At 42.1% G+C, this 25,482-nt stretch overlaps 1 protein-coding gene across 24 annotated transcripts in view; it reads right to left on the bottom strand.

Annotated features, from left to right (window-relative positions):
* Nucleotides 1-25,482, bottom strand: part of CADPS (calcium dependent secretion activator) — a 2,044,505-nt gene that overhangs the window by 1,084,401 nt on the left and 934,622 nt on the right. For all 24 annotated transcript variants that reach the window (XM_069643727.1, XM_069643719.1, XM_069643721.1 and 21 more), the window contains exon 7: nucleotides 16,614-16,725. In XM_069643727.1, coding sequence (XP_069499828.1) covers nucleotides 16,614-16,725 — 112 coding nt within the window. The remainder of the gene's footprint in view (nucleotides 1-16,613; nucleotides 16,726-25,482) is intronic.

Here is a 25,482-nt window from a genome sequence, read left to right as displayed (position 1 = left end):
TTGCATGCATCACAATAACGCCTTCAAAGTTAACAAAATTACTCATCCCACATCGCAAAGTAATATGGAGCACACATTATTGTGATTCGTAGCATGGTGATTTCTGTAGTAATTCAGACTATAGGGTCTCATTACGTGTTGGGCATTATTCTGGCGGTAAATCCACTGGAATACTGCCCAATGGAATTACTGTTACTGCCCCTTGGTCTGCTGGAGTTACCACCAGATTACAAGTGGGGGTAGTGGTGTTAGTCCCCATTAATGTGGAGTCCATAGGACTCCTTTGGGGATTTCAGCAGAGTTACCACCGGTGGCATTACTGCTGCCCGTAATTCCACCGATGTTGCCAATTTTCCGGCAGAACGTGGGAGGATTTTCTTCCAGCATGATGCTGGAGGTAAATACAATCACTCTAGGGACAAACTTGTAGTATGGCGGAGTGGGAAAAGTGGCAGTAGTTCCATTACTGCCACTTTTTTTCCTCACCACCATACTTGTGTTCAGCCACAATGTTTTTTTTTTGTTGATTTTGCGCAATACTGCTTCTGGCTCAGAATCTGTAGACCTTTTAAAATAAATTCTTAAGGGTGAGGTGTCAGAGATTCATATTCTATATTCAGAAACAACATGTGTATCACAAGTCCTTTGGCTGTATGGTAACCATTAAATAGTGAGATTCGTTTGAGCACTCTGCTCATGAAGAAGTGTATTAACATATGGTTTTGCATATATTGCTGTTAGTAATTTGGGCCAAGCGTTAGTTCCCATTTAACAATTGGGTAATGCATTTTAGATACTCATTTCCATGATATATGAAATCCTCCCAAACCCCTATCATATGCTATCACTTCATATTATAGACCACATGAATGAAGTTAAAGGACCTCTACGGTGTATTATTATGCATCTCAGATGGCAACCCTCTCCAAATACAGAACATTTCAAATAGTTCTGCAGTAAGAAACAATTTTGTATTTACATATGCGATTTTGGTCTCCATGTCAGGTTCAGTAATCTGTAAAAAAAATACTGGCCTTCAAATGTGAAATCATTGTAATACAGTATATAACAGTTGTATTGTAAATTGTTGATCACCATTTTTTCCAATGTGTGAAGCTTGTTTAACCCCGGGTAATACATGGAGAATGGTAGTGCTTGTTGGTATGCAGAGGAGATGGATTTTGGCCTACCATATTTGTTTCGGTGCCCAGTATACCTCTGGATTTTCACCGGGTGCACAGCCATACTCTCAGTGTGTAGAATGCTATGCAGGGCTACAGTGTCTTCACCTCGGTGTTGGGTAGATAGGGATCCTCAATTTAGGAGCTTAAGTGTAGTTAGTTACATGTACATATTTACAAATGCTGTTATTAAACCTCAACTTGTTTACAATAAGGAACACAGGTACCCATGTACAATCTGTTTATTTCTCATATTCATTTTTTTGTACTTAATTTGCATTTAGTTTCAGCCCTTTTCAGTTGCACACACAGGACACATTTCTGGGGTATGGGTACTTCGTATCTTTGGTTCTGATATGCCTTACGTACTGGAGGAAAATCAAGTCTTCTTCCAAGACCTCTGTGGGAGATCTCACAAAGTGGTTATACACGGGGAAGGTACAGTCACATGTGAATCAATGAAGGATCTAAATAGACTGGCTTTGGCAAAAGTATTTGCACCCAGCCACATTCGGTTCCAGGACTAGAGCATACATACCTTGTAAGCAAGACACTAACTTCCTGATTCATGGAATTATTTGGGTGAAAAACGCAGATTTGCATCCCTTTCTGCCCAAAAATCCCTATACTTCAAACAGGGATTCCATGAATCGGGCTGTTAGTTCCATTTGATTGGAGCATCCTTCACAGTAATATTATTCATGTGGGTTTTCGTATTATTTCAGCACACCATCATCAGTCCAGACTTAGACCGAAGGCCCTTTAGAGGCTCAGACAGGTCCCTAATCACTCTTCCTTGAATGGCTCTCCTTTGATGATTAGATACAAGCCAACATGAGCTGTTTTTTCACAGCCCTAGTCGAGAGGGGGCCTATATACCCATTACAAGAAGGCCCTAAATAACAGGGCTTGCATGGGACCTTAACTTCTGTTTCAGTAATCTTCTTTTAATCAGCCTTAATCTTGTTAACTCAACTGCTCTCTCTTCAAAAGCCTTATTTGCATCTCTCTGTTTGGTTCATCTACTTTTCCAACAGGACTGTGAAGAATTGCCATCTGGCATGGGTGTGGAAGACTTTCCTTTTTTATTTTAATTAGGTTGATAAAATGATGCGGGTAGTTCCATCCCAGAAAGGGTAACCTGCCAATTGTGTTCCGCTTCCATAAGATCCAGGCCAAAAGCATACTGTACACTTTGCCCTGGAGCATCCATAATTTGATCTGCAGAACCTGCTTCAAGAAGCAAAGCGCAGGTGCAGGAGTCATAGGTGCCCATCAGACATCTGCAGTGACAGCCAAGTCTCTTCAGTACAGGGGCTGTTTTTAAGATGTGTACCCGTGTTCCCAAATCGACATAACTCTTATTATGCTGTCCTGGTGGCAACCTAAACTATAAATATAAGCCATAACTGAGTTTAAAGGTATGGTGCCCAGCATCTCCCATAGATATCCAAGCCACATCAATTTTATATCTGTGACTAATCTAGGGAATTCATTGACTCTCTGGGTTAACGGGAGCCAACCTCATTGGGGAAAGGGAGGTGAGCCTGTTAACACTCCCTAGGGATAGGGAAAGAAGGATCTCACTAGGGGTCACCCCCCTAAAAGGATAGGCGATCTCTAGAAAGGGATATATATGATCCTCCCTATGTTCAAGATTCCAGTATCTTTCTTGGCTGCCAGAGAATAATATAAATGACGACTGGAAACATCCTTTAAGGGTGACAGACATGGTTTCTGACCCTCCCAGTTTCACACAGCTCATGGGGAACAAGGCCCCATTAGGAAGACCCATCCTGGGCTAAAGGGAAGATAAATCGTCAATCAGTGTTGGAGGAAGAGGGGAGAGACAGCTGTGGAGATTGAGGAGTTGATGTGGCAGATGAGGAGTATGCATGGGCCATGGAGGCCTCGACCATGGCCGGAATCATGGAATGCAACCAGCAAGGATGGAGCAGAAGCTGGGGCTGCACAACCGAATGAAGCAGCAAACTGCCATATCTACCTATCAGTGGGCGTGCCAAGATGCCAGCACCGGGGACCCACAGGTGGACAGTGGGAAGGCAGTGCAAGCCCCGCCTGAAGTGGAGGGCGGAGAAGAGAACAGAGAAGTTCTGGCGAGTGGGCCAACCTCTCAGACTCTCCCGAGGAGCTCTGCAGAGACCAAAGATACGTGGAAGATTTGGGGAAGTGGGATAGGGGAGGTGAGATCCAATAAGATCTTGACATGGGGTGAAGGAAGCATGACCCCAAGCCGGAGTGAGAGAAGGGAGGCCCCAAGACAGGGTGAGCAAAATAAGACCACAAGCAGGGTGAAGCAAGCAAAATCCCAAGGTGGTGTGAGAGAATGGAGTCCACAAGTCACAGTGATCAAGATAGGACCCCAAGGGTGGATGAAGAAAGCACAACCCCAAGGCAGGTTAAGAGTACTGAAATCCCAAGGTGGGGAGAGAGAGACAAGACCACAAGAAGGGGGGAAAGAAACAAGAGCCCAAGGTAGGGTGTGGACTTGATGGAACAGTGGCAAAGAGAAATTCAGCCTACCAACTTAGACTGTGCATGGGGGCAGAAACCAGAAAAAAGACACATAAGGGCGGGGGGCAGAAACCATCTACCATTCATTTGACCTGGCCTAGGGCCTAATTGCACACGTGTTGCAGCTATGTTTTCTTTTATAGGGTTGGGGACAGTCAGGCTCAGGCCAACACAGGATTCTGGACAGACACTGTTTCTTGATTTTTGTAAAAACATCCTGAAAATCACCTTTCTTGTCTATTTACTTTGTAGAGTAGGTTTCTTAAATTCAGGGAAAGAGTGGGTATGTGGGTGATAACAAATGAAATAAAAACTGAGGTGGTGGTGGGCCTTGCTAAAGTTAGACAGATTTATTTGAAATAGGTTAGCTTTCAGTCACCCTCCAGAAACCCATTTAGCACAATCGGGAATAATACATCAAATGCAGATATGGTGTATGACCACCAGATCCGGAGGCGCATTATATGTAGTGAAAACTACTGCATAATATATACTGCTGATATTAAAGTACTTTATCCATTCAAAGAAGATAATATGTCTTCATAATGTGCATCCTTTAATGATATATTCACTGCATTCATACAACAGATGGGGAAGAAACAGCAGCCACAGAAACTTCAGGGCTGACTCTAGAAAAGCATATATTGTACATATCAGTAAAACATAGTTATTTCTGACCACAAAGCAGCATTGGTACAACTTCAAGAGACTGTTATTGTGTGGCCCTACCTGTCCTTCTCTGGCTACCAAAATAATGAACGATGCACAGCGATCTGCTAATATATAAAACACAAATCTTAACCTTGCTGATCCCAAACTATTTCACAGAAAAACATTTTCTGCTGATTTTCATAGATATTTGTCATACCTGAAAAAAGTAGTCCCATAAAAAAGCCTCTTCTCAAATCTGTTGATCACTGTACCCTGCACTTACTGTAACTAGTACCTAGAAGCCAGTGGGCTTTGTGTGCTGCTATTAATGTCAAATAAAATAAAATAAATAAAAGAAAAAATCTCCTTATTTTAAAAAATGTGGGGTGAAAACTATTTGATCTAAGTGTCTTTCTGAATTACTGCATATTGCTGAAATTTACATTAGGCATACCTGGTATTCAGTTAGGAAGTTCCACACATGAATTTGTTCCATTGCCCTAAAACAAATGTGTCCAGGGACTCTGTTTGGGTCTACTGTAATATAAATGCAGAAAAGTGAATTTTACAGGCTGAACCTCAGCAATCTACCACCAAAATGTGCCCCATCCAAATGAACTATTCTCTTACCTTCTTTCTATAAAGAAATAAAGCCATAGGGTAATCACTTGCTTACTACTACTGAGAAAGTCTTGCCAAGTGATCAGTGTTTTAGAAATGGACGCAAGAAAGTGCCACGTCTCACAAGATGGTGTCAAGAGCGCGTGACATCAAACGCTCCATGGTGTCAATGCGTTCTATATTATTAGATGCTTTTGTGGTTCCACTAGCGAGTAGTCTTCTCTGTTTCCAACAAAATGTATACAAATAAGTACTCAATGAAAAATATTAATGTATTTGTATTTCATACTATGTATAATTTCACTTGCTCCAATGTTTAAATACAAAATGTCACTAGATGTCACTCTTGTATAGTATGTAAGTGAAATATGTTCCTCGTATCAACATTCCTGATCCGTACTTGGTGCTAACGCTGTAAATGTAGTTTACGTAATCTGTGATACTTAGTTACACCTTTTGATGTTCATGGACATTTCTTTGTAATGTGCCTAATTATACAAGACAAAAAAAACCCTCATAACAAAGACATCATCCCATCACATAAAATTGCTAACAATCTGCCAGGTCTAGTCACAATATTGGAGGACCTGCGGTAGCAGCCCTGTAGTTATGGTTAAAATGCTCAACTCTTAGAAAGAGCACTTTTTCGGTGGCTTATAACTTCGTCCCCCCTGGATGAATCCTCACCAAAGTTGGCAAAGAAAAGTATATGGACCCTCGGAATGATTCTGCAAAGTTTGGTGCGTTTTCGTCCACGGATGAAAAGTTATAGGGAGGGTCACAAATATTTTGAAATTCTCATAGACACTTTGGCAAAAATAATTGGCTCGCGCCTACAGCCGAAACCGCTGGACAGATTATTACCAAACCTGCACCACGAGCAGTGGGATGGTCCCAAAAGCATGCTTTTGAAAATTTGGTGTAAATCCATCCAGTCATTTTTTAAGAATTGCCCAAAAAGTAGATAAAACTAATTTGTGATATCTGGGTCCGGTACGTGGACTTATTTCCTCATTCAGGAGTCCATAGACATCTGTGGCCCAATCAGAGTCCGATGTGATGTCCTCAGACATCATACGCGCACACTAATCGGATGTGCAAAAACATGAGCTGTGTCATATTTTTTGGCACGGTCGCCATGGTGGATCCATGGACATCTGCCGGTGTCCGAAGATGGCACAGTCAGGAAAAAGTATGGAAAACACATCTGGGGTTATTTGGTGGCTAACAGATGGCCTAGAAAGGGTGGGGGAGTGGAATAAAGTTGATATGGAGCTGTTATCATAGGTGAATAAAGGTTTGCAGGTGCCGCCGAGTCCACGGACATCAGCGCTGACCACAGGCAGCACGGTGAGAAAAAGACTGGAAAACACATTCTGGGTTATTTGGTGACCGAAAGAGGGCCTGAAAGGGTGGGTGGAATAAAGTTGATATGGAGCTGTTTTTGTCTGTGAAAAAAAAGGGTGCATGTGCTACGGTGTCCGCGGTCCCGCAGTAGTCTGCGGACCCGCACATGCCATCCAGGTCTTTTAAGGATGCCTGGCATGGAAAGAGGACATTGGGGGGCTAGCCAATCAGGTTTTGTGGTTGTAGAGGAGAAGTTCAAGTGTACAGGAGTACAGGATAACAAGTCTTTTGTTTGTTGTGTGTAGTGAAGATGGCTTTAGCTATGGCTATGAAGAAGCAGAATATGTGGATGGTGGGAGATTCTTGGATACATCCAATGAAGATTTATACTGAATCTCGTGGCATCTCTGCTACTATTGGATTAGAAAAATGGAAGTTTCATAGTATGCAGATTGTGGATTAAAGTGGGTGACTTTATTTCATTCTGTGAGAGTATGGCTTCATTTAAACATCCAGATATTATTATTGTGTATTGTGGAGGCAGCGGTTTGGGATATGCGACTGCAGAAATTTCTGAGATCCAAATATGGAGACGTCCAAACTTGTTTTGTTCGGAAATGGAAGAAGCTAAATAGCATGTCAATAAAGGTCTATGTGCTCTTTTATTTGGTTTAGGAATGGCATCTTTTAACATTGCAAATAAAAAGTTAGATGGTGTCAATATTTTTCGGGGAGATGCACTGCATTTGACCGATGTCGGAAATCAGATTTTTCAGATAAATATCCAAAATGCACTGAAAAGGTTTTTGTGAATTCGTGAAATAATTTTTCCACTTTGAGAGTCTGCAGCCATCACTATTTACTCACTGTACCTTTCACTTATGGGAAATACCCATTTGCATATCAGTCTTTGTCCTGCACCAAAATGCTATGGCAATTCCCTTCTGAACAAGAGTTCCAACAGCAACCCCATACTCGTGTTTCAGCATATTTGGGGCTCATCAGTGAGGTGGAGCTGTGCTTCTCTAAGCACAGTGTGCAGGGTGTTCATGTCTGGGTTCCCCCAAGTAACTCAGGGTGACCAACCCAAAGTTCCTTGCAAACATTTTTCAAAAAGGTAGCAGGCGATATTTTAGCATATCGTGAAATATGTTGTGAAGTATTTTTTTAGTAGTTGTAGTAAATAAAAAACAAAAATAGAACAAAATTAAAAGTAGTTTTTGTGAATAATAATTAAGTTCAGTAGAACATTTGTTAGTACATTATATAAAACCCTGCAAAAAATAAAAAAGGTTATTTTTAAGAGCCACCATTTCTGAATGAAAAACAAGTTAATTGATTTTAAACCCCCACTCCACAGCTATAATGTTCCAGATGTCTGTGGACTTTCGTACCGTTCATGGACTATGCAGACTGCAAACGGTCTGGTGGTTTTTATTTTTAGTACCATTTTTTAACTGTGAAAGGTGGGTCCTAAATTAACCTTTTTTTGTCTTTCTGGCTTTTATATTTTTGGAGGATTTTGCTTTTTAGTAGAAGAGGGGATGATGAAAGGTGGGGGAGGGAAGGGTGGGAAGGGATATGATATGGCATTTATAACGTGCCTATACACAAGTGTTTCAAGATGCGACGAGGCAAGGGAGGGGAAACAGAAGGAAGAGAAAGACAGCGATCCTACTAGGCCAGGTGGCATTGAGATCACGCAAGTGCAATGGTGGGGGGAAGGAGAAAAGTGCAAGGGGGAGGGGGCAGTGCAGTACAAAGGATGACATTGAATTAAATAAAGACATACATAGAATAAAAAGAATTGCAGCCAGCTGATGGCAAGTGCAAGGGTAAGTGCAGACAGCAGGTGTCAACTGCTATTAGGGTCTGTATGGATACATAAACAGTCCCTGCGTGCAAGAGTTGCCAGGAGGGCAGTGCAGGTGTGCAACTGGTGGGAGGCTGGGCACGAGATCAGAGGGTAGCCAGGTAAACCAGTTCAGTTTCAGATTCGGCCAGGAGATCAGCAAGGGAAAGGGGGAGAGAAAGCAGAAGCAAAGAGGAAGGTCTTGAGGTGCTTCCGGAACCAGAGATGGTACTCCTCAAGTTTCAAAGAGGCAGGAAGGCTGTTCCAGAGGGAAGCACCAGCAGAAGAAAGAGATCTACCACCAACTCGCTGCTTGGAGAAGCGACTAACCTTGAGGGAGTTAGAGGCGGATGAGCGAAGTGCTCGAGAAGGAAGATATTTAGGGAAAGATAGTTGAAGCTATTGCGGTCCCAGGCCCCAGAAGACCTTGTGGACAATGCAGAGGGTTTTGAACTTAATCTTTGCTGCCACTGAGAGCAAGTGCAGAGATTTCACTCCTGGATAGATGCGATCCCTGGACTTGAGGCCAAGGACAAGTCTTGCAGTCCTTTTTTGAATGATTTGCAGAGGGCGGAGTGAAGAGGCAGGCAGATTTAGAAAGAGGATATTGCAGTAGTACAGCCTAGAGAGAACCAGAGCTCTGGAGACAGTGAGCTTCTGGGGGAAGGAGAGGAAAGGAAGAATACCTTTGAGGAGGTGCAGCTGGTAGTGTGACTTCCTAGAGACATCAGAGATGTGAGGAGAGAAGGAAAGTGTGGAGTCGAAGATGACCCCAAGGTTTTGGCCTCACAGGTGGGAGCAGGAAGAGGGCCAAGAGTGGCCGGCCAAAGAGAGACAGGGAAGGAGGGAGCAGGTGTGCCAATGAGGAGAATCTCAGTCTTACTGGCATTAAGGCAGAGATCATTGGTGGCACACCACTCCTGGATGGCGGACAGACAGTCAGAGATGTGAGAAGGAGAAGAAGTGGCTGAAGGGAGCCTGAAAATGAGTTTAGTGTCATCTGCATAGCACTGAAAGATGTGGCAAAGAGTGGCTATGCGGTGGGCAAGAAGTGACAGGTATTGGTTGTACAGCCAGGGAGAGAGGTTAGACCCCTGGGGAACACCACAAGTAGAGAAAGAGATAGAGGAGAGGAAGGACCCAAGTTGGACCTGGAAGGGATGCCAACCACAGATACAGAGAGGCAGATGGAAAAGGGGAAGATGTTTGGAGTGCCATAAATCTACGGTAGGATGCATTGTTTGTCTAAAACCCTTTAGACAAGGTTCTCTAAAACCCCCAACTTTTTGTAAAAAAAAAGGGTATTTTAAGAGCGACCATTTCCAAATGAAAAACAAGTTCATTGATTTTAATTCCCCCACTCCATGGCTGGAATTATTCAGATGTCCGTGGACTTTCGTAATGTCCGTGGACTATGCAGGCTGCAAATGTTGTGTGATTTTTATTTTTGCTGAAAGGTGGATCCTAAAGAAACCATTTTTTTTGTATTTCTGTCTTTTATATTTTTGGGGATTTTGTTTCTTTGTAGTAGAGGAGAGGAGGTAAGGTGGGGGAGGTAATGGATGGAACTGGCACTAACCACAGATACAGAGGGGCAGGTGGACAGGGGGCAGATGTTGGGTGTGCCTGAAATGTAAGGTAGGTGGCAGAGTTTCTCGTGCTCCTTGACAGCAGTCTTGAAAGCACTCTGAAACTGCTCCCCCTTGCAAAGTGGTGTGCCACAGTACAAACAGAGTATTGTGACTTTCGAAAGGTAAGGGTCAACAGCATTCTGTATGGTATGCAAGGCAGCGGTGGGATCCTCTGCCCCACAGGAGAAGCCTGTTTGGTGGTAAGAGCGGTTGAGGAAAATGGGGTAGAGGAAGATAACCTACTTCTCCCTGCAAAAGCAATAGCCTTTCTTAGAGCACCTGTGGTGTTGCATGGTGGTGGTCACAAAGGAGTACTGCCAAGGTTGTCCGCATTTGAGTACGACCCTGCACTCAATGCATTAAACTTTGGCAGCCCGAGTTTTTGGTACATCCCCAATGGTTTTAAAGAACCGCCACACCCATGATTCTCTCTGGGCGCTGGAGGTAGGGACTTCCTTTACCTCATCTTCCTGTTCATTGTCACCCTCCTGCGCATCATTGTGCTTGTTCCCGCTGTCCAGGTCATTCACGTGGTGATAGTGGTGGTGGCCCCTTCGAAGGTGGGATGGTCATGACAGATGCCATTATTGAACTTCTGAAAGTAGCTCTCAAAAGATGCTCTCTCCTGGCCTACAGATTGAGAATGACTAAAAGTAAAGGGTGTGTCCCCTCAGAGGAACTGTTGCAGACCTTGCGACTGTCCGTGGACTACTGAGTTGAAAATAGACTTTGTAAAATGTTGACCCTCTTTGCTCTAATTTCTTGTTGCTATTCATCGTCAAATCAATTTAACTAATTACGTCTTACATCTGAAATGAAATGTGTGACAACTCTTGTTTTTGTTGTTCAAAATTTCTTGTAACAGATGAATTTTGGTTGTGTAGTCAAATGTTTGATTTATGTTCATTCCACCTTATATGTGCCTTAAGGCTCACCTGGCCGACGTAGAGGAGGCCACAGGGACATTCAATGGAGTACAACATTCTTGGATTTGCATGTTATGAAATGTTGCAAGGGAATTCTTTCACCAATCCTGGGATGCGTGACATATTCACCTTTAATGATATTGTTACAGCTTTTGCACGCCAAACATGGAATGTTCCTTTCTATTTGAGTTGATCTTCAAGACTTATGAGTAGGAATTGTATACAAAAGAGACTAGGTGGTATAAGAGGGTAATGTCAATGTCATGTGGATTCTCTACATCTATGTGCGACAAACAGATTGGACATTCCTGACCATGATTGAGTTTCCACCTTTTTGTCCACTGTGTAAACATGGATACTTGTAAATGGGAGATTTTACCAGTCTGACATGTACATAATTTTAATTTTAAGATATGAATATATTGTATTACTTGAGTTCCCTTCTATTTTGTAAGAGAAATCAGGTGTAAAAGAACTGTGTTTTGCAATGTAAGGATGTTTATTATAGGATATTGGTCTGGCTTCAGATAGGCACTATTTTGTACAGTTTACACCCTGTAGTTTTTAACTCTTTCATATGATGAATGGATTGGACAAATCCGATCAACTACTTGCTCGTAATTATGCATTGCCAATTACAATTGAACAAACACTGTCATGTAATGTAAGTGGCATATGAATGATACATACCAAGTCCGCCATGGTTTATGTTCATTCTGAATGGTAACTTTGTCAATTTCCTGTGTTGGGCAATAATATCTGAATGCCCAACAGATGATACAAAGAAATTTAACAGTCTGTCACTGACCACTGACAAAGATTGTATGTACCAACAATCATAAGAAATATGTGGTAACTAAAACTAAAATGAATGAATGTGATTTAGTTCCACTATCAATTACTATTGTAATACACCAGGTTTGGTTCAACAATGCATTGTTAAATGTAACTAGATATTGCCATGTTTACTTATATATTGTGACTGAGGTGGCTAGGAATTTAATGTGATAGAAGGATGTCTCTGTTATGCGTTTTTTTCTTTTGTATAATAATGCACCTTATAAAGAAATGTCCATGAACATTACAGGGTGATACTTAGTATCACATATTACGTAAATGAGATTTTCAGCTTTAGTTCAAAGTGTGTATTATGAATGTTGGAAAAAAGGAACCACTCACATACTGCACAACATTGACATCTAGTGATGTCTTGTATTTAGACATGGGAGCGAGTGAAATTATACTTAGTATGATGTTAAAACCCATTTATATTTTCTGTTGAGTACTTATTTGAATACAGAGAAGACTACTGGCTTGCAGAAGCACGTCAGCATCTAATCATATAGAACACATTGACGCCATGGAGCGTGTGACGTCACACGTTCTTGCCACTATCTTGTGAGATGTGGCACTTTCTCGCATCAATTTATAGATCACTGACCACTCAGCAAGACTTTCTCAGTAGCAGTAAGCCAGTGATTACTGTATGACTTCAGGATAGGAGAATAATTACTTTGGATGGGATACATTTCAGTGGTAGATGCTGAGGATCAGCATGTAAAATTACCTTTTTTGCATTAATATTACAGAAGAACTTTACAGAGTCCCTGGGCACATTTGTTTTAAGGCAATAGAAAAAGGGTCATTAATAGGACTTTTCAAAGCAATACCCTGGTATCCTAATACATTTTTTAAGCAATATGCAGTAATTCGCAGAGCCACGTTGATTATATAGGTTTCACGTGTGTTTTCAAAAATAAATAGATTTATTTTCTTTTGATTTAATATTACAGGGAGACCTGTGATCAACACATTTGAGAAGAAGCTTTTTTTGTTGTGACTACTTCCAAAGAGATCACGTATGACTAATATCTATAATTGCGCATTCACAACTGAAAATGTGTAGATAATGTATTTCCGTGAAATAGTTTGGGATCAGCAAGGTTAAGCTTTGTGTTTTATATATTAGAAGATCTCCATGCATCCATCATTGTGTCTGTAGCCAGAAAAGGACAGGTAGGGCCACACAATAACTGTTTCTTCAAGTTGTATTAATGCTGCTTTGTGGTTATATCCATTATGTTTTACTGATATGTACAATATATGTTTTTGTAGAGTCAGCCCTGAAGATGGACACATAGGGTCTCATTAGACGGTATGCGGTAAGGGTTTACCGGTACCGGTAAGGGCACCGGTACCGGTTAACCCTTACCGCCTCACTACGAGGTCCCTTTGCCGGACCGGACCTCAACGGATGGATTTACCAGCCGTTAAGGAACGGGCCCGCAAAGGGACCTTGGTGCTAATTACGGTACCGCAATTTGCGGTACCGTAATTACCTCCTTCCCCATTCACATTGAGCACTATGGGGGCAAAAATGGGAATGGGGAAGTGCCTTGGTGAATGGGGAATTACCGGCCCAGCTCACCTTGGAGTAGGCCGGTAATTCCGCCATCCACCAAGGCGGACACGGTAAAATACCGATTGCAACCATGGTGCTAATAGCGCCATGGTTACCGCATACCGTGTAATGAGGCCCATAGGTCTGAAATGCATTGCCTGCTGTTTCTTCATCCTCTGTTGTGAGAATGCAGTGAATACATAGTTAAAGGATGCACATTATGAAGACGTATTATCTTCTTTGAATGGATATAGTACATTGATATGAGCAGTATATATTGTGCAGTAGTTTTCAATACATATAATCAGCCTCCAGGTCTGTTGTTTATACACAAGATTTATGGTTGATAATAAAGGAAAGTCAGATACAATGCACCTTGTGAATTTTCTGATTCTAGCCTACCACATATTACATATGTGTCAGCCCTGCAATCCCAGCTCAGCTGCGGAAGGGCTATGTGTATTGCCTCAGCCAGGCTGTGTGCTGCTGCTGACAGCAGGTCTGCAGCATTAGGGGTTGCCTCTGTTTGTTACTTTGTTACGTCAGGTAACACCCTCCAGAGAGAGACAGCCACACAGCAGGAAGCTTTCCTGTGAACAGAAATTAACAGGCACACCTATTCACAAAGGGAGTAGCCTCACACCATGGTGCTGGACACCAAAGGGGCCTTTGATCCAACTGAGAAGGAAAGGGAGCAAGATTAGTGTAGACAGACAGAGTTCTTTATATCTGGAGGAAGGTTCCACCATCTTGTTTCTCTTTGCCTCTATCTTTCCCTCTCATCCTCTCTACTACTTATAGCACAAAGCACTTGAGGTGCCATGGCAGAAGGCAAAGTTAACTTTTTCCAAGGACTGGGATTGGACTCTTACGGCAGGCTTGCTTTGGTCTAATCACCTGTAGACTAGAAGAAGGGGTCTCCTACTCATTCTCAAATTCACTTTGGAAATGCCACCAAATAAATAATTGTTTTGGACCTCTGTTGGGAGAGTTGACTTTACAGAGCATTCCAACAGTGAGGTAAAGACTGAGTGTCCAACACAGTGGCACGCTCTGTTACCTGCCTATCCCAAAGAGGTGGAACCTGCTGCTGGAACAAGACATGCATCATTGCCTGTCACACTGCTGTTCAAGACCTCATCATGGTCAAAGACCCCTTGAAGTCGTGCACCAGCCTCCCGTGCATTGGGAGCCCATGAACAATGACTACCCTTGTCCCTGAGACTCCTGAGAGTGACTTGCAGCATCGTACAAGGCCAAGACAGCCATGATCTTCATTTTTCATCACATCAAAATGGTCAGACTGCTGAGTGCATTGCCTTTTGAACAACCAGGACTGTCCAGAGGTGACTTTGGCACTCACCGAGCACTTTGTATTCCAACTGCACATTCAAACCTGTTTACTGCTGCACCACACAAGCTCAGCGCATCATTGCCTACAAACTCTGTCTTGCATCTGTCATATTCAAACTGTGGCTCAATCCACCAGGTTCAATGCTGCTGATTGTCTTTGCCATTCAAACTGATGCTAGTGGATCATCAAGCCCTGACCATGGTACACTGCATTAAACAGTTCCAAGTGAACTGTGCATCAAGTCTCCAGAATCTACACTGTCTATTGGACCATTAAACCTAACCTGGGGACCCTTATTATCCACAGTCCCTCAGTCTTTTTATCAAACAGATCCCCTAGACCAGCACATCCAGACACCAGCAATTTTGGAGACAAACCAGCAGACAAACCAACTCAGGAGGCCCTCACAATGCATTCTTTAGGAATTTCTCTTGAACCTAACAGCTTCTGTTCAACCCTTGCTGGACACCGCTCCCCGACTAAAACAGTGCAACCGCCACTCTTTAGCTGTTTCAAACTGCATCAATACCACCGAACAACCTGGTTAGCCATTGTCAAACCACCAAAAAGGTACAATGGACCCATAACTGCCCCATTGGTGAGTTTTGGACCCTAGAGACTGGTACAGACACTTGTGTAACTTTTTCCTCCCAACATTAAAGCACATTGTGAACAGTGCAATTGCCTTTCACGCCTGCATTATCGCCCAGAGTGCTAAAGTCTCTTTTTTTCTGGAATAGTCTGTTATTTCCCCAGTGGTGGGGAACTACTTGTTTACTACTTTGTACCCCGTTTTATATTTAGTTTTCTTGCAGATGGTGTGTTTAATTTAAGTATATATATTTCTCTAGGACATTGAATCACATTCACACCCCTCTTGAGAGTGTAGCCTTCCGTCAGCCCACGTTACCACAACAGGCAAAGGAGGTATATCTCTTAACTGTGCTTGTTAACCTTTATGATTGGATCACTGTTGGTTTTCAGAAATGTGATGGATGAGTAGATGGTTTATTCACTACTCAACCCTATTCTCCTGCAGAGAAGTCATTTCATCACAAGGACATTGCCCTATATTTTGTTACTCCAACTCTTTTTGAAAACATCACGATCCAATCTCCCATTGAATCAATGAACCCATTTAACCATCTACTCAGCAGAACATGTATTACTGAAGAGGGTGCTGTAAGCAGTTTGAGTGTAATTCAAACGCATGTGTCAAGCTTACACTGCTAACAAATTACAAAGTAGGGCTACACTACTTATGTATTTAACTTTGTGAGCGTTTGCTCTCAGCGTCTAAGTATTTAGTTTGGCTGTGGGTCTACTGCTTAACCCAAAACTGCTCACATTTATTTTGCTCTTTTTTCCTCGAATTTTACCACCAAAATGTAGATGGTGGATTGGGGTCTGGCAACATTGGTGGTGGCTGCCAAGGGGTAATGGGCTGGGGGCTGACCCTGCATTCTGCTGTAGGCAATTAGAGTAACAAACAGCATCCCTCAGTTTCTATCTGCTGTTATTAAGAAATGGGTATTCTCTTGTCTTCCAAGGAGTCATGTGTGCTTGCGCTTTACTTCTCTGTGATGGAACCTGTGTGTGAATCCTAACTTCGTTTCCAATGAAAAGGATTTGGTACACGGTTATACATCTAAGGAAGACAAGCGAGTGTGCAGATAGGGCATCTGGTCACAGTCCCTTACCTTGGGGCAAAGATCTACATCTTGTGTACGATGTGAGGCTCTACAGGGAACCACAGAATCGACAGCAACATAATTATAAACTACGTAGCAAAGCACTGGGATAACTATGGGAATATGCTTCAGAACATTGTATTCTAGTGCTTCACCGTTACTATTGATTAGACCAGTCGCGTCTTGCTCATCACTCATATTGGATTATAGACATAAAGAACAAGTGCCCGTCGTAGCCACAGATTGGGAGCAGACTCTTGATGCATGTTCTGCCACTTCTATCACAACAATACACCTCTAGCACACTAACTTTAAACTTATTTTTCTTTTACCAAAGCAATACCTGCGTCTTAACTATTTTCAAACAGAATATTTCAATATTTCATACTTTTAATCTAAATTAGCCAACATTGCGTTACATACCCTTCCAAGTTCTTTGTCCTCCAAAGCCAGTACACCTGTGCTCTCAGTAAATAGCTTCACCTTCACTGCAGGAAGTGCATGCGTAGTTGTAAAATCACCTTGTGTTCCCCAGCTGTGAAATCAAGCAGAATAGAATAAGTACTGTAAATTGTGCCACACAAATGTGCAGTCACCAAAGGGTATAGCTGGCTTGTGTGGAATGGAACTGTCACATCAAATATTCCATAGAAGTTAGTAAGAGGCAACAGGTTAATTGACTTGTCAGGTAAATGTAATGTAAACATAAAATGAGCTTTGATTGTTGTTTGCTGGAACCAGTGAATACTATGCTACATTAGACACAATAAGCAATATTTATAGATGTATTTTCGTGTTTTCTATTATTTTTAACTAAAAACATTTGATTATGCTAGCTACCAATACATGTAAAATTAAAATATCATATGGCTATGTGAATGACAAATTTCACACTGATATGTCCAAGCTCCTGCCATTTATAACCCCAATGTATGTGCCAGTAGTTGTTCTACTCATAATCATCCATCATTCGTAGACTGTTGACTGAAATTCTGAATGCCAAACCAAAAATATGACAAGCCGTGGTAAAGCCAAGCATTCTGTCTCTAAAGGACATAGCAAGAAGCCTCTGTAATGTAGTGTAGCATTATTTTTAAAGTGTTAACTAAGCCCCGAGGGCAGGGGGCACTGAAAAGAGCAGACCGGAGAGAGCAGACGTTACAAAAAAAAGGGAAGGCACAGATAACAATAAAGCTCAGAAAAGGAGTGTCTTCAGGGCTTTACGAAAACCAAGGTGATCAGCTATTTTGCGAAGTTTTGTAGAATTACTGCTCGTTGTAAATCCACCCAAAATTCACAAGGACCCCTATGGACTCGAGAAATGGGGAATTGCACTGCCCTACCACCTCTTGTAATCCAGTGGTAAACCCATGGGACCAAGTCTCATAATGGTAAACGATTTGGGTGGTAATTTGGGGTACGGGTTGTCTTTCCAAACATGCACCATTTACCTTACAAGTGTAAATTTCTCATGCTGAACATGTGCGCTATTCATTAAAGGAAAACATGTATATATTTAATTGAATTTCAAGGCAATGTTTTATCCTTGAACTGGTGAAAATGTACTCTTCTTTACACCAGGTAAAACACATGCTGAATACTCAAGGTCACTGACAGTCAAGTCAAATTGTCGGGAAACCCACCATGAATCCATACCATTTCAAGTGAAAACAACAGCAGAGAGTGGAAACTCATTTGAACCCATGGTCAACCATGCTCAGCCAATACTAATACTACAAAACTACAACATATTCAAAATATGCAGGTTCTTCTAACAAATCAGATGGCCAGGAATTCAGAGGGCACATAACCAAAGTACAGTATTTACCCATTAATTCCATTGCCTCCTTTCCACAGTCCATATCATATATTTGACACAATATGAACTGAAACGTAAAAATCGGGCCTGCATTTTGAAAGTTACCATAAATTACCATTGACTGGAAATCAGATTGATGGGAAGATAATTAAAATGGGGCGAGTTCAAGTGATATTCTGGCCAGGTTGTGGAAGGGAGTAAATAGAACAGGCATTCAACATTAAACGTTTTTTAAGTGCATGATGATGGTACGGCCAGCTGTGTTAGAGATGTGACCATGATGGTGATGATATTATTATACCTTTTACTAGCATGGCAGTTTTTAGGAATAATTGGTTATCTTACAACCCACATTTCTTGTCTATGGTTTATTTGGAGTGCATACTTTTAATTTAAAAAACAATATTGTTTTTTAGCAAGAAAAGAATAAATAGCTGGCCAATTAGGTACATCATACATTTTAGTGGAACCGATGTTGTGTACATTTAATGGACTGTACCAGTACAATGATGGCTTTTACCAGCTCTCTAAAAAAACTGGAGAAGAAAATATTCAAACACATGAGAGCCATTAGAAATATGCATTGTACATGACTGCATATTTTGGAGGCGTTCATTGTAGCATTTTGCAATTGTTTCTTTTTTGTGTAAAACAAACGAAATACAGAGGTTTTGATGACAGATACTGGAGAGCCTTTGAATGAGGGTGCTGGGAGACAAATGAGGTTGCAACACACAGGATGAGTGAGATGATTTCCACGCAGATACATTGAAGACAGATATTGAATGTACCAGCACACTCAGTCTCCTGAGGCAATGATGGAAGCACTATACTCCTGGATATGTTCTATTCTTTTTAAAATATATTGTACCTATTATTCTTATAATCCCATTGACATATGTCTAAACTCTATATCGTTTGCATAAGCAGCTAATCACATGATTAAGAGATAAATAAACTGCACTTCTAAAGCTGCAGAAATGTCTCTTACTATAGTGTTATGAATTAAACCGAGATCATAAATATGGATGTAAATAGGGGTAGCTAAGGGTACCAGCTTCTGCCCCAAACAAACTCCTTGACATGTCTGGCACTGCCTTTGCATCCCCTAACAGTGAGATTTCGCTCAGTGAAAAAAAACACTATGAGCCTGAAATGAAATAATATGGTTGTTGCACTCTACAGAGTTAATTTTGGAAAAACTGCAAACTTCACGCAGAACACCACCTAGATTAGCACTCACATGCTGATGGCTCTCCAGTATGCACATTTCAATGTCTACAAAATGAAGTGGACCAGTGGAACACGAAAAAGTAAAAACAAACCGAACGTTATTTGCTCTTTATACTTTAAATCGAAATGCTGCCTCCAGATTAGATGAAGGTTAATTTTATAATGGATTCCTATGGAATTAGCAAGCATTTAGCATCGAAAGAGACTGGAAGGAGGAAGATGAATGCACGGAAGAAATGCCTAAATCCATTTTGGGGCAATGAACAGTTTCAAATACATTGAAAATGCCCTTAAGTGCGACTCCACCCCTTATAAAATTGGGACTGAAGTGTGTTCTTTCCCATTCATCTTTTCAAAATCATGACTGCTTGTGTAGTGGCAGCTAGCACATCATGTAATTGCGATGGAGCTGGTAGGCCAAATGCAACGTCATGCACCGCCTCCCACACCTTTCAAGCAAGAGCGGGTATATAAAATAAGGAAGCTCCTTTAGTAAACGTGTTGAGTTTTGTTGGTAACATTGAGTAACATTGAGCAAGGGCATCACCATTTTGAGACAAGGCCCCATTCAAAGCTGCACAATGTATTCATTTTATTAAAAGCTTTTCTTTTCACTTCTGGTTGAAGAACACCAGACAGCCAAGGCCAGGAACGAAGGGAGGATAGGACAGTGTTAGCTGAAGCTATGAGAATTGCATGTTCCCAGGACTCGAAACTAGATATGCAACAAAAATGTTTGTTTCAGACGATAACTAGATGAATGCTCAGAGCTTAGGTTGCCAGGCGCACTGGATGCATTTAGTAACATTGGCAAAGAAGCAAAGCTAAGCTGTGCAGACAGTGCCCAGACAGACAAGTTAGTGCTATTGTACCCATGGTAAAATCCATTGGTGTGACCAACAAATACGAGAAATTATTTTCTGCACACAGGGCCTTCGTCATGTTTTTTTCTAAAACAGCTATTCATCCCATGACCTAATTAGAAGACTGTGCACCTGCATTAGCAACATGAACTGAGCGGGAGTTGCAGAACAAGCCATTCAAGGTAAGGGAAGGTTTGGGATCATTGGGGCCCGAGCATGGGAAGTGAAATTGGAGTATGTGTTTTTTCCTGAAGCCAAGTTTCAATCTCTTTGTTCATATTAATAGATTGTTTGGCTGACTTGTAGGGATGTAACATCCAAGGCCACCATAAGAAGTGCCAACCAATAGCATTATCACTGTCAGCATGGAACCTGCCAGCCAATCAAACCGCAAGTTATTAATGCTCACAGTAATGACATTATAGTTGATGGGTTGGATTTGGGTGGTTCCGGACATAGTGGATTAGCCAATGGTAGATTCCAATGTACAAGGTGCTATAGGGGTTTGATTAGAGTAGTCAATGACTATATTAGAATTGTAGGACATGTGTTTTGTAAATTATGTAAATCCTGTTGTTTTCGCCTTATATTCCTTGGTCCAATGTGGCTGGATTGTTTGGTGTTCATCTTGGCCATACGTTTGAAAAATAAAGTAAATAAACCGGTTTTATAATTGCACCTGGTGCGCTCCATTATTTTGTCTCAGTGGATTGGTTTTGGGAGCACTTATACATTTGGAGCCCCCAGCGAGATCTCCGGTGTCCTCAAGGGGTTGAGGGTTCCTTGCCACACTCCTTGGGCAGTGGCAACGGCTTACGGTGACCGGTTCCAGTGTGCATAAATGAGGAGGTCAGCAGGCTCTAAGTTCTACAAAAGTCTGCCCAATCCCATGGCTGCCCAATGGCACCGGGTGGTGCAGGCAGTTGATAGAGGAAGCTCAGAATCAGTGGACCTCAGAGATGTATAGAACATGAGTGTACATGTGCATGGAAAATGCAGCAGTGTAGAGATTCTAGGTTTTATTGTGATGATTTAACAGGTTGAGTTAAAGGAGGGTACTCCCAGTAAATGGGAAAGACCATGCAGTGTAGTTATAGGTGTTGTTATGGTGAAATATCTAGGTGAATTTAAGAGTGTGCACTCCTATTATAAGGGGAAGGGCAGCGCTGCATAGACTCGAAGTTATGTAGATTGGGGAAAGTTATATATTTTGTTTTGCTGTGTCCTGCGAAAGGAGGACAGGAGGAGAAGAGAATTCCTTCACCTCTAGAAGGAGGATGAGGAAGAATTTAAGTAATTGTTATACCTACATGTTATTTTTATTGCTCATTAACAGGGTATACAGTAGGTGATTTTTTGCTGAGATTAGTATATATCATGGTTTTTTGTTGTGGACCATGGGAGGTCTGTTGTTGTTGTGATAGTGTTTGGGAACACCTTTGAGAATAAAAATAAAATTGTGGGGGTAAATGGATTAATCTGAATTGGTTTATTAAAGGGAAAAGGGTATTTTGTGAGACACCGCTCGAACAGTCTCTGCAGTCTAATTAATTAACAAGGTAAGAGTTTGTAACATCATGGATAATCCACTAGCTCATGTGTGTAAGGCACTCCTGCAATATAGGGAGCCCATCATTTATTGAATGTATTTATTTTGGCATTTATATAGCATGCACAGCCCTTAGGCATCAAGGAGCTGGTCACAAATAATAGGTACAATACACATTTAATATAACTATAAATGGTTAGTAGAATTCACCCCCAGCAGCATGTTTGAAGAGTATGCTGCTTTGAGAAAGTTTTAAGATGTGTTGTCTAGTGAGAAAAGCCAGGTTTTGAGTTTCTTGCTGAAGGTCCAATATGAGGGTTCTGACCTTGGTGAGGTTGGGAGGCCATTCAATTCTTGGCAGCAATCACTGGGAAGCTGATACCCACTGATGGTTGACGTTTGCATCTAGGAGTGGTTAGGTGATTCAAGTATGTGGAGCAGGTGGATTTAGAAGTTTGAGTTTTGTTGAACTTGGTGGATAGGTATTTCGGTGCCGTGTGAGAGATGCACTTGTGGGTGATCGCAAGGGATTTGAACAGAATGTGATTTTGGATAGGCAGCCAGTGCATATTTCTTTTGATTGAGGAAATGTGATCTTTCTTGGGGATGTTCAAGTTTGCTATCAGGGCAGTGTTTTGAATGATTGGCTTGTTGATGTTGTGGGCGCTGGTACCAGCAAATAGGGAGTTGCAGTAATCCAACCGGGATCCCATTAAGGCTCTTGCAATTGTGATACAGCTATCAGGGGAGAGAAAGGGTCTGATTAACTTGGTCGTAAAGGCTGCTGATGACGCAACAACATTTACTTGTTTGGTTAAGGATAGGTTAGAGTCAAGAAAAATGTGTTGACCTCCTGAGATACCGGAATGGAAATGTCATTGATGATGAATGTTTTGTTGGCAGTGTCAAATTTATTTAACTGGGCGTGAGCCAACAAGGGGCAGTTCACTCTTCTCATCATTGAGACAAAGTGAGTTATTTGCCAGCCAGGCCTGGATGGTGTGAAAAACTGCATCAAGAGTGTTAGAGTCTGTGGTGTAGTCACCAGATGGAGATAAATATCTCTGTGTATCTGTGTGTCGTCTGCATAGTTTGTGTAGGAGATGCCTTGGGAGTCCAGGAGGTCAAATGTGGTTTTGGGAAAAAATTGTAAAGGGTAGGGGATACACATGAACCTTGTGGGACGCCGCAGGTGACTGGGGCAGGTTGGGCAGATGTGGTGGGTCAGAAAACCCTAATGGTTCTGTTGAAGAGGAAGGATGAGATCCAAGAGGTGGCTTCCTTGGAGAAGTGGGCTGCTATGGAGCGATGTTTGCAAAGGATTTGGTGGTCGGCCAGGTCAAATGCAGCTGAGAGGTACTACCATGAGTGGGTACAGGAGAAAGCAGGTCAAATCTTCAAATCTTGGCCAGCAGAGGGTACACATACTAAGGAAATACTGCAGCACATTTACACACATTTAGCAGCTACACATGAAAGCAAGAAGTTAAAGAGCAGATTGATTAAGTATTCTTGAGCTGTGTAAGATGTTTGAGAAAGAGAAGAAATACAATATTGATGATGTAACACAGAGAAACTATGAGTTACGCACACCATCTGCTGCCCAGACACTGCCCCTCACTGACCGCTACAGAATATACCAATCCCCATTACATACCCTCAGGGGAAGACAGTAAAGATGCGACAGAACCCCTAAAAGATGTGTGATGAGCCAGGAATGAGACGCAGACACAGAGAGCTCATCGTTTTGGCAATCAATCTTCAGTCAAAATAAAAGGGGGTTAGAAAACGCCAGGCTGTCCTTTTCCTAAAATGTGTTTCCCTACCTCCCGTACCGCAACCAAAGGGTCTGTCCATTGCCAAGATGTCCAAAGAAAAAATGTCCTGTGTCCGAAAAACTATTCTGGCCCTCACATTCTAAATGTAACTCTAAGGTGAAAAGGGTAATGTCTTTGGCCTTGAAAGTGCACACATGTTCATGTTCAAAAGGAAAGGCATAACTCAAACACAAAAGCTCCCAATGAATAAAGTTCATAGTTCCAGGGAATTTCTTCCTTCCCCAGGATTTCTCTTCAAGACACTTTGAACTATTAAGGGTATGAGTCGTCCTTGGAATTCTCTGATCAACAACAAAACAAATTCTATATAAAACAACTTGTCTGTTAGTCTCAATTTCATAGGATACATAAAACAACGTGTCTGTTAGTCTCAATTTCATAGGATACCTGGAGTACTCCCCTGCCAGGTTTCACCTCTGTAATGTAACATTTTCTCTCAGTCTTGACTATGCCTGGTGTCCACTTCTACCAGTACTTCCTCGTGTGATTTGCTTTACACACTTGTCAACTTGACTTTGCCTGGTATACTCTCCTGCCAGGACTTTCTCATGTGCTTCACTTAACAAACTTGCAATCTTGACTTTGCTTGGTATACTCTTCTGCCAGGGCATTCTCATGAGTATTACTTAACACACTTGCAAACTTGACTTTGACTGGTATACTCTTGACAGGGCTTTCTCATGTGTTTTACTTGACACACGTGCAAACTTGTATATATCTTGCATTCATTCCGTAATTTCCCCTTCTTAAATATTGGGTCTCATATTCCCTTTTGTGTGCTTTCTTTCCTTATTTTCCTTCGCAAGGTTGCCAAAGTACCCCAGTGTCCCAACTCCCTCCTGGAGACTCACTGGCTTTCTGTGGTGTCCTTTGGTTCTCCCGCTGTGAATGTGAAGGGGCTCTTCCGCGTCCCAACCCCACTCCCCAGCCTTACCGGATTTGCTTGTCAGATCCTGCATCCTTCGCGGTCCCTGCCTGCTCTATGCTTCTCTGCGTTCATGCAGTGTGGATACTGCTCTCTGGTTCCCACAAATGCTAGGAAGACTTTCCCTCTCTTCCTCTCATGGCTACTAAACAGCATACCAGCTCCTGAAGTCTTCTTTCTTTAGCCTTCCACTTGAGCCAGTGGCTCCATGGTCTTTCTTGCAGCGCAGTAATCCCTCTGTCACCACTGAGATAACAAGGCTTCACCAGGCAGCGCCTCCCACCTGTTCGCTGGTTAGCATCTTTAAATGTCCCAGAAGCTATTATGCGTTCCAACCACTAGAGTGCATCTTGTGCTTCTCACCTTTACTGATCCTCATTATGCCATTCAGCTTTCTCGTTGCAGTACTTTCACATGTATGGAAATGTTAGTCAGTTCTTGGTAACTTATGTATAGAACATTGGAAGGTATTCTCAGTAGCTTCCATTGGTGGCTGAATGGAGCTGTGACAATATGCTTTTAAGTCATGGCAAATGGAAGGGGTATCCCTAAAAGGAAAAGGGGGATACCATGTCTCATCTGATGATGTTGTGTCACCCTCCTGAGAGTCACCTCCCCATGTGTTCCTCCCAGATATATCCTCCCCCAGGTCAGGATCAGGAAGCGACCCTAGGCCACATGAGAGGTTACCACCGTGAAAGGAGTGATGATACCATCAGAATCATCACAGATGCTACTAGAGACCTGCTTGTTTTACAGGTAGAAAATGATGCACAGTGAAATTTAGAAGCAGAATTACAGAATACACAGAAAGAGTGTAACACAGACACAAGGAGAGGGTAAGAGCACAGCAATAGCTCCAGATGACTCTAGGGCAGGACAGATTATTTTTAAGATAGACAGCAAATTGGTTTCGGACCCTCAAGCACGATTGCAGGGTAGTAACAAACAAACTCCAAAGGGAGGATAGGAGAGGAACACCCTTTGGAGACAGACTTAGAAGTCTACCAGGCTGAATGGCTTTAGCAACAGGAATGACAACATGTAACACATTATTGTGTAAGT

The sequence above is a fragment of the Ambystoma mexicanum genome, chromosome 2p, assembly GCF_040938575.1.
Source record: "Ambystoma mexicanum isolate Mex_15411 chromosome 2p, UKY_AmexF1_1, whole genome shotgun sequence".
NCBI lineage: Eukaryota > Metazoa > Chordata > Amphibia > Caudata > Ambystomatidae > Ambystoma > Ambystoma mexicanum.
The sequence above is the reverse complement of the archived record's forward strand: the minus strand, read 5'-3'. Positions and strand labels throughout refer to the sequence as shown.